The 9664-nt window shown below is 49.5% G+C and overlaps 1 protein-coding gene across 6 annotated transcripts in view; it reads left to right on the top strand.

The window, feature by feature from the left end:
• The first annotated feature begins 364 nt into the window (after positions 1–364).
• Positions 365–9664, top strand: part of Ccdc85a (coiled-coil domain containing 85A) — a 233633-nt gene continuing 224333 nt past the window's right edge. For 2 of the 6 annotated variants that reach the window (XM_008822989.2, XM_008822994.2), the window contains exons 1-2: positions 365–1169; positions 6570–7542. In XM_008822989.2, coding sequence (XP_008821211.1) covers positions 909–1169; positions 6570–7542 — 1234 coding nt within the window. In that variant the 5' untranslated portion in view covers positions 365–908. The remainder of the gene's footprint in view (positions 1170–6569; positions 7543–9664) is intronic. The other 4 variants (XM_008822992.3, XM_008822990.3, XM_008822991.3 and 1 more) reach the window with 4 other exon arrangements.

The following is a 9664-nucleotide window of genomic DNA, read 5'->3' as shown; positions in this document are numbered from 1 at the left end:
TGGGGGTTGGGGCGGGGATGGGGTGGGGAGAGGGGCTGTGGCTGGAACGTCTTCGGTCACACGGTGGCGCGCGCGAGCCTCGCAATGTCAGAGCAACTCTCAGCTCAGCACCTGCTCCAGACTCCAGCCCCGCCTGCATCCCGGAGCTCGCTGAGCCGCGCCCCCGGCCCTACCCCGCTTCCAAGCGACAGCGCAGACCGCTCAGGGACCCCAGTGGCAGCCGAGCGGCAGCCGCCTCTGCCCGGTGCGGGAGGTGCTGCGGGATGCGGGCGTCCGGGGCGCCAGCCTCCTCCTCCTCCTGCGGCTCCCCCACCCTCTCCCCTCCCGGGCTGCGCTCTTCCGGAGCAGTTTAGGAGAGGCGGCCGGGGGATCGCAGCCCGCCCGCCGCGTGCAGCCTTGGGGAAGGGCAGCCGCTCCCCTTGCTCCAGCCGCGGGGGAAGCCGGAGTCCGGTGCGCTCTTGGGGGTTAGAGAGCAGCAGAGCCTGGGGCGGCATCTGGGCAAGGGGGAGGAAAGGGCGTGTGCGTGCGCGCGCGTGTGTGACAGAGCGTGGGGGGGCGACAGTCTCGATGAGGGCGTTGGAGAGGGCAGGGGATTGAGGCGCAGCCCTCTGGGTGTCCCCACCGCTTCCCAGCGTCCTTCACCATGGACTTGCGCGGAGTTGGGACGGGCCACGGCAGCCGCCCGTTGCTGGCTGTCAGGCCTCCGGGGTTGGCAGGTGCGCGCGCAGGGATGGCGAGGTAGGATGGCTCTGCGGCGTGATCCCCGCGGTACCCAGGCAGCGGTCCCCGGGCGGTGCCGCTGACTCTCCCAGCGCATAGGGGTGTGGGCGGAGGCCGCACAGCCGCGCCAGCGCCTTCGCGTGTCGCTTCGCCTCTTCCACCCACACGCACCTGCCACCGCGGATACCATGTCGAAGGCGGCTGCAGGCGCGGCGCCGGCGGCGGAAAGTTGTCCCTCGGCCCCCGCCAGCTCTTCGGCCGCCGCTGTCGTGGAAGATCTGTCTAAAGTGTCGGATGAGGAGCTGCTGCAGTGGACTAAGGAGGAGCTGATCCGCAGCCTGAGGCGCGCCGAGGCCGAGAAGGTGAGCGCGATGCTGGACCACAGCAACCTCATCCGCGAGGTCAACCGCCGCCTGCAGCTGCACCTCGGCGAGATTCGAGGGCTCAAGGTGAGCACAGGGCCTGGCGAGCAGGCTGGGCTTTGGGGACCGGGAGCCGGGCACCCGGGGGAGGCGGGGGGCAGGCAAACTTCCGCTCCAACAGGTGAGCTTATCCCCTCTCCCAGTCGGTACCCCTTGCCTCCATCTCATGCCCTTAGGAAAGTTTTCCAAACTTTGGAGTCTTTTGCTCCCCCTCGTTTCCCAATGCGGGGCGCGCTGGCGTCTTCTAAGACTAGACTAGCAGGAGCTAAGGATGCCGAAAGTCAGGGAGGGAGAAGATGAGCGCTTGGAACCTTTCATTTCCTAAGGACCCCGGAAAGTCGGTGATTTTGGAAATTAAGTTACATTTACCAAGGCGAAAAGACTAGAGAGCTAGAGAGCACAGACCTTCTTCGCCTTTAGGGGTCGGGGTGTAGCTGCTCTGGCGCCACTAGCTCTCTGGCTAGCAGAGGGCAAAGAAAGGGCACCGCGGTGGAGAACAGGAGATGCCAGGAGAGAAGCCTCGGGCGCCACCACCAGAGGAGCCTGTGTTTGAGACCCTGTGCAGGGTGCAGAGGAGCTTAGATTCTGCTTTTAAGCCTTTCACCAACCAGCTCCCGAGATTTCCTTCCCCTACTTCTCTTGGCGTGACCTGGAGTTGCTTCACTCGCCTGCTCAATTCCCTGCCAGTTGGTTATTAGTTTTATTCCGCATGGGTGTGGGCAAGGGACTCAGTGTAGAAGGTGCTGGTATGCGTCCTTAGTGATGCATTGTTTTTGAGCCAGATCTCCCTGTGCTGTTACGATAGAGGGGACCGAAACCCCACGAACTTTCTTTTCTCCTTGGAGAGCTCTGCCTGTCAGCAGCTGTGCCAGACTCTAGTGGACCCGATGGCCAGGAACCGCCCAGCCGGCATGCACTGCAAACTTCCTCTAGTACAGCTCACCGGGTGCCTCCTGGTATTCCTTCCTCTCATTGTTCTGCTTTTGTTTATAGGAAGCCAGACACAAACGAAATCAATGCCAGAACCTCAAGGAGCAAATCCCGCAGGCACAAACTGTTCCTGTCTCTTTCCACTCCCACTCTCACTCCCATTGGGAGTCAGGCAATAGAAGCTGTTCCTTAATTGCCCCAGGGATCCATCTTTGGGATTCTGGGACTCAGGGGAGTGGGAGGGTCTGGATGTCCCAGGCTCACCTGTGTGGGGGTTCCAGCGAGATTGCTCCCTCAGGTCCAAACCCACTGCCACATAATCCCCAGAGTGGGTGAAGTTGGGAATACTCCCACAGTCAAAATCCCAGGGCTTGGTTCTTTCTCTTGTTTTAATTCATTACTAATGGAGTATTTATTAAGTACCAGGCTCCCTAGGGAATTGAGAGGCAGGCTAGAAGCGTGGGAGACGATTTCAAAAAATGGTTCAAATTGAGAATCCTCATCTGCCAGGGAGGTGAACTTGGGTAATTAATTTCTCAGATCCACATTTTATTCCTTAACAAAATATGAATAATAAGGTATTTCCTAGGGTGTTGTGAGAATAAGCTACAGCAATGTAGGGGAAGGTTTAATATTGGAATTCACTACAAAATATGGTAGTTACCGTCATCAGGAGAAAGCATAAACAGATAGCCATGGGTGTCTCCAGAATCTGACTTTCTTAGGCAACAGGATTCATTTTTTATGCTCCAATTTAGTCTTCTTCCATAGTTTGAAATATAACATGGCTTGGAAGAGTTTTTCATTCATTCATTTCCTAGAGATTTCAGTCATTAGGAGAATAAACATAATAACTCAATAACTCTGTGGAAATTATTGTAGGATATGTGGACTGTGGGGATCTAGGCAAGAACTGGGGAGGGGTGATATGGATGGTTCATTGCCTGGAGGTCTTTACTCCAGTGACCTCAATATGGACCCTGCCATTTTGAAGGAGCTGGCTCACAAGGTTATTAATTCAAGCTGGTTGCTTAGCTGTTCATCAGAGGGTGAAGAAAATAGCTTAGAATCAGAGAGAAATAATATTCCCAAGAAAATTAGTAATAGGAAAGAGCTGTGATAAATGTGAATGGGCCCAGGCCAGCCTGCCCACCCACCCCTCTGGAATACTGAGAAGCATCCCTTTGGCTTCCTAAGGAAAAGCCCATGATAGTGCCAGTCCTTTAGTTTTGGCTAAGTCAGGAGTAGCTGCAGCAGACAAATCCAAGTGTTTTCAGATGGAAATTCATTCAGATGAAGAACATGACTTGAACTTCCTGTCAAATGCCAGGATGGAACTAAATGTTGAATGACTTTTGAAGTTTATCAAGATTGATTTTGGTTGGTATTATTTTCTCTGAATATCCGCAACCTCTGATTCCCTCTAAAGCAGTAACATAGCAGAAACTGGCTGAAAACAGTATGAAATCCTTTCTTAGTAGCTACAGCCCTAGCTTGTGTAGACCATAGGCCTAGGGCTTTAAAGAATTGATGAGTCCATAAACACATATTAAGTGTCCACTGTATGCAAAGTACTATGGTAATTATGTTGCTTATACAGAACCATCAGACGTCTGCTTTCCACATTGCCAGCTCCCTCCATGAGAGGGGATGAAGCTGATGTCCAATGAAAGCTCAAGTGTGTCAAAGGCATTACGCCTTGGTTAGGAGAGTCATCTCGTTCATGGGTAGTACTCTAGTGCTAGGGCACATTTATCAGAGAAATCTCTCATTTTGTGTAAGTTCATATTGGTGAGAGGAAGAGATTTTCTGGTTGGAATGCATAGACATAATCAGGTAGAAAGGCAGCCCTGGCCAAAGGATTAATTCATATTCCCTGGCAAAGTAGTTAGGAGGGGTTGAACATGAAGAAAGTGTTTTTGTGAAGACCAGTCTGGCCAAGGAGTCCTTAGATCAGAGTTAGTGAGGGAAAATGGACTATGGCAGATGAAGGCAGGGGCTGAGGGCAAGTAGAGGAGGCCGGTGGCACAGGGAAGGCTTAACATGGCCATAAGAAGCAGGCAGAAGAGACAAGCATTGGCCAGAGTGGGGCAGAATTGCTGGGAGTGCTGAGTGAGAGCTGGAGTTGAATGAGCTGCCCTGGTACCTTCCTCTGGCTTCAAAGTTTCCTTCCACCTCTAGCCTTTCAACCATCAGAAGTACAGGGCATGGGTAACAGACGGTTTAAAGTTTGTTTTCTAGCTAATATCAAGGGTAGTGTCGGTATCAACCAAGGTTTAAAATAAGTTAAGTTCATTCTCTGAGTACTTTAGTTCTGGATTGGGTGATGGAGTTGCAAGTCCAGAGTTTTTCAGGTTTCGTAAAGCAGGGTTAGCCTTAGGTAGCCTCTCTAGGACTAACCCTCATTTCCTCCATATCAAACCATGGTGCTTCTTTTGCTATAGGTATGAGTTGAAAAAGAATGGTGTACCAAGTTTCTGGTGTCTATATGGGGGTATTGTGTTATGGATGCACAGGGTAAGGGAATATATGAGGTGATAGAGATGAACAGGCACGCTTATATGTGGTTACATTGTAATCAGTGCAAGTAAGGTCTGAGGGGAAGAAGTAGACCTTCTTTAGGCTTCTTCAGGTTGAGGTGGGCTTTCCTATGGGTGAGGGATGTAAAATGAGGCCTGATAGTTGTGTAGAGACATGAGGAAAGCATTGGGAGGAGAGAGGGTAATGGCTGGTGGGATCAGGATTGGCTTCTCTGTGTGTGGTGGTCATCTTGCTACTTCTGGGTGTCTAAGCCATTGGCATCTCCTCCACCTGAACCAGGCCACGGGCCTCCCCATCGGTGTCCACTGTTTTAGAAATTTTGTACTTGCCAGGTCTCTCCTGGAATCATCTTTCACTCCTTAATTTCACCCAGATCTTTGATCAAATGCATCTCTTCCCTGCAGAAGTGCCTTCTCTTTAAAATGTAATTCTTCTGAACTGCTTAATTTTTACCCCTAGCATTTTCCATTACATGCTATTGCCTTTTAGGCTTGCTTTTAAAATCTCTATTTATTCTCATTTTATGTATGAGTGTTTACCATATATCTAAGTGCACCACATGTGTCCAGTAACCACAGAGGCCAGAAGGGGGTATCAGATTCCCTGGAACTGGAATTACTGATGTGTTGTTAACCACCATGTGGAACCAAACCTGAATCCTCTATAAGAACAGCCTTATATATAAGAACACCCTTAACAGATGAGCCATCTCTCTGGCCCCTAGACTTGCTTTTTAATACCCCTCTTCACTAGAATGAATTATTCATACTGGAGACATAAACAGAGCATTTGAAGCCTTGTGAGAGTTGAGAGATTTTGCACTACATCTGAAGAGTTCTTAACAGGGGAGTAAGAAGATTAAGTTTTGGACATCCAAGTTCTAAAGACTTGGGCTGGCCTGGAACTCACTGCGTAGACCAGGCTGGCCTTGAACTCATAGAGATCTGCCTGCCTTTGTCTCTGGAGTGCAGGAATTAAAGGTGTGTGCTACCATACCAGGCTTAAGACTTGTTTGGCTCAGGCTTCTTGAAAGGTGAGGGAGGAGATGCCAGGGCTACCCCTGTGTTCCTGTAAAGAGCAGAGGAGCAGCTGGAGGTGGCATTTGCTAAGGGGAGCAATTTGGGAAAGAATATTAGAATATCAACAGCTCAGTGTGCCTGGGTGATGTCCAGGTGAGTGTGGCCAGTAAGGGTGGAGATGCAGGACTGAAATGCCACTAGAGGGCGATTGTGCCTTTCCCTGGGTGGTGGTGGTGGTAGTGGTGGTGGTGGTGACTGGGGACTGTTCCTATCACATGCTGAGGTCTGAAAACCTTAAGCAGTGTTTTGCTGGCTTTGTTGAAAGCTCTCCTGCTTCAGAACACCTATGCATGTCACAGGCAACTTCTTCCTCCTTCTTTCTCTTCTCTTCCCTTTTCTTTACTTTTTCTCTCTTCTTTCTTTCTCAAAGGTCTCGTTCTATAGCCCAGACTGGCCTGAAACTCTATGCTATCCAGGTGGGCCTTCAACTTCCAGGGAGGGTCCTGCTCAGCCTCTGTGGTGCTGGGTACTGGAATTACCTGTGTGAGCAATTATGTTGGCCATTGTTATTTCTTTAGGGTGGGCAGGGAAACCTTGTCTCATGACTAATTTCCTGTTTATTCACTGGCTACTCCTTAAATACTGGTCAAGTGAAACTTTGTAAGGCCTAGTGTCCCCTGTAGAAGAATCATTATCATCCCCTAAGTGCTATGGTGAAAAAGTGGATAAAATAACGCAAGTTTTCTATTCTACCCGGAGCATAACTAATACCTACTAGTTTACCTTTCATTCCATAGCTGCAAACCTTCAGCATTCTGCTACCTCTCACCCCACACACTAGGCAGTTCTCCAGTTCTAGGCACCTTCCTTAGGGGAAATCTGGGCCTGATGCCATCACCTGTGTCTACCTCCTTTGAATGCCTGTCTCTCCTTTCAGGACATTAACCAGAAACTCCAGGAGGACAACCAGGAACTGAGGGACCTCTGCTGTTTCCTGGATGATGACCGGCAGAAAGGCAAGAGGGTGTCCCGAGAGTGGCAGAGATTAGGCCGATACACAGCTGGAGTGATGCACAAGGAAGTGGCCTTGTACCTGCAGAAGCTGAAGGAGCTCGAGGTGAAACAGGAGGAGGTGGTGAAGGAGAACATGGAGCTCAAGGAGCTCTGCGTGCTGCTGGACGAGGAGAAAGGCGCCGGATGTGCCGGTAGCCGCTGCTCCATCGACAGCCAGGCCAGTCTGTGCCAGCTGGTGGCCTCCACTGCGCCCTATGTGCGAGATGTGGGCGATGGCAGCAGTACCTCCAGCACTGGCAGCACCGACAGCCCAGACCACCACAAGCACCATGCAAGCGGGGGCAGCCCTGAGCATCTGCAGAAATCCAGGGGTGAAGGCAGCCCAGAGCACCCCAAACACAGGAGCACCAGCCCGGAACATCTACAGAAACCCAGGGCTTCCGGGACCCCAGATCACCCCAAAGCACTGAAAGGACCCAGTCCTGAGCACCACAAACCTTTGTGCAAGGGCAGCCCCGAGCAGCAGAGGCACCCGCATCCAGGGAGCAGCCCAGAAATGCTGCCCAAACATGTGCTGAGTGGGAGCCCTGAACATTTCCAGAAGCACAGGCCAGGGGGTAGCCCAGAACATGGCAGGCACAGTGGAGGGAGCCCGGAGCATCTTCAGAAACATGCCCTTGGTGGGAGCTTGGAGCACCTTCCCAGAGCCAGGGGCACCAGCCCAGAGCATCTCAAACAGCATTACGGGGGCAGCCCTGACCACAAACATGTAGGAGGCAGTGGAGGCAGCGGAGGCAGCGGAGGCAGCGGAGGGGGCAGCAGGGAGGGCACCCTCAGACGGCAGGCACAAGAGGACGCCTCACCGCATCACCGGAACGTCTACAGTGGCATGAACGGTGGGTCACTACACGCTGGGGAACTGCTTTGTCTGGGCAACTCAGCAGACAGTTATGGAGGAGAAAGGGCTCTGCAGCAATATTAGAGTGAGTGCTGGCTATGGGGCAGGTAACAAGACCTGATATTTGCTCTAAAATAATGATATGCATGCTGCCCCCATACTGTTTTGTTTTTTCTCCTACAGTTATCAGCCAAAGCAAGCCTGAGGGAGCTTGGGCCTGAGGGGCTAGGGCAGAAGGAAGCTAGCAGTCGAGTCCTTGGGCTGCTGAGTTGCCAGGGTGAAATATGTTCTGTATTGGATAAAAAGAGATTCTTTGACTTTGACCTTGAATATGCTGTTTCCTACCAGGGATCACTTGTGAAATGGCTTCCAAATGATTTTTAAATCCAGTTAATAGCTTATGTCTAGGAAGGAATGAAAATTTAAAAACCGACAGAGAAACTCCAAGTCCCTTAACAGACTTCCTGGGGATTGCTCCAGTCCCTATGAGTGTGCCTTTATTTTGAGACTTTTTTTTTACCCATTAGGTTGTGGGTAGTAGCATGAATCTGTGACCTACCACCCCCTCACCAAAGTCTCAATACATATTCTGAACAGGTTGCACTTATGCCACAGGAGACGTCTTTCTGGGTCATTTAAATGCTCCTCTTTAAAATGTGCATGCTGGTTTGGAGACTCCAAAGCATAGCAAACACTGTATTTGCTGAGGCAGCACTAAACTTGAGCTTTTAAACCTTTTGGAAGAGGCTTAATTTTCTGTATCTTGATTCTGAAATCACTTTGAACTTTAGACAGAAATCATTTCTTAAAAAACAAAAACAAAAATAAAAAGCCCAACTCCCCCAACAGTTCTTTTATGCCATCTATGGCTGAATTTGAGTAGACATGATTTTTTTTTTTTTAAATAAACTGTGGGTTTTCCATTCACAGTATCTGAGGTTTGCCATCCTGTTTGAAAGCTGCTGTAGACTCTATAGGCAGCCACTTCCAAGAAGGTGTGGAGGTGGCTGCCAGTTTTTAGCAGTGACACAAAGGGATAAATTTTCAATATTGTACTTGGGGATTTACCTGTTGGATTCTATTTCATCCTAATCCTTCTCTCATAGTGCTGAAAATTGACTCTGGAAGCTTGCTTTCCAAGGCAGCCAGTGCTCTTTTGAACAAAAATGGAACTAGAAAGGGGTTGGGAACATGGGAAGCTGCTGATTCCTTTGTTGTTGGTGTTGGGAGGTGGCAGGGAGAGGCCAGTTCCCTGTTGTGGTGAGGCCTGATTGAGCCTGGACTCACTGTTGCTAGGAGCGGCAGCAGATGCCACTGATTTCTGTGGGCAGCCTTGGCTCCCCAGTTCCGACAAGAGCTCAGAGCCATTTAAAAAGATAGTTTGATTGCTGCAGTTATGAGGTGGATCATTGATGTCTGTCTTCGGGGCCTCAATGGGTTAATGGGAAGGTAAAGTGAATGGCTTTTCCATTTCTTGATTACTTTTTAATGAGCTTGGGAAGTAACTATGTGTACTATTTGAAGGAAACTTTTCTTAAAAAGAAATTAGTGAGGGGACAAGTGGTTCAGTTACAAAATAATTTTTAGAATAAGGAACTTAATTTATTTTTTTATTTTGTTATGTTTCCTTACTGTTACTTTTATTGACATATTACTATTCTCTACGTTTACCAGGTAAAATGTGGTATATTGATCCTTGTATACGATGTGGTATGGCTAAATCAAGTTAATTAGCATATCTATCACTAAGTTTACTGAACACTTTTTATGGTTAGACATTTGAAGTATTCTTGTAGTTATTTTGAAGATCCACAATTCATTATTACTGACTAAAGTCATCCTGCCATACAACAGATATTGAACCTACCCTTTCTGTCTGAAACTGGTGCTCCTTGATCAACAGCTGCCCATTCCTTCTGTTCCTGCTTCCCAGCCTCTAGTAATACAGTATTCTGTTCTCTACTCCTATAGGTCAGCTTTATTAGATTCCATGTACAATTGAAATCATGTGACCTTTGTCTTTGTGTTGCCTGGCTTATTTTATTGAACAGAATGTCCTCCAGTTTCATGGGGGTTGTTGCAAATAGCAGAATTTTCCTCTTTTTATGACTGAATAGTTA

The sequence above is a fragment of the Nannospalax galili genome, unplaced genomic scaffold (genome assembly GCF_000622305.1).
Source record: "Nannospalax galili isolate Female #2095 unplaced genomic scaffold, S.galili_v1.0 scaffold286, whole genome shotgun sequence".
Lineage (NCBI taxonomy): Eukaryota > Metazoa > Chordata > Mammalia > Rodentia > Spalacidae > Nannospalax > Nannospalax galili.
The sequence above is the reverse complement of the archived record's forward strand: the minus strand, read 5'-3'. Positions and strand labels throughout refer to the sequence as shown.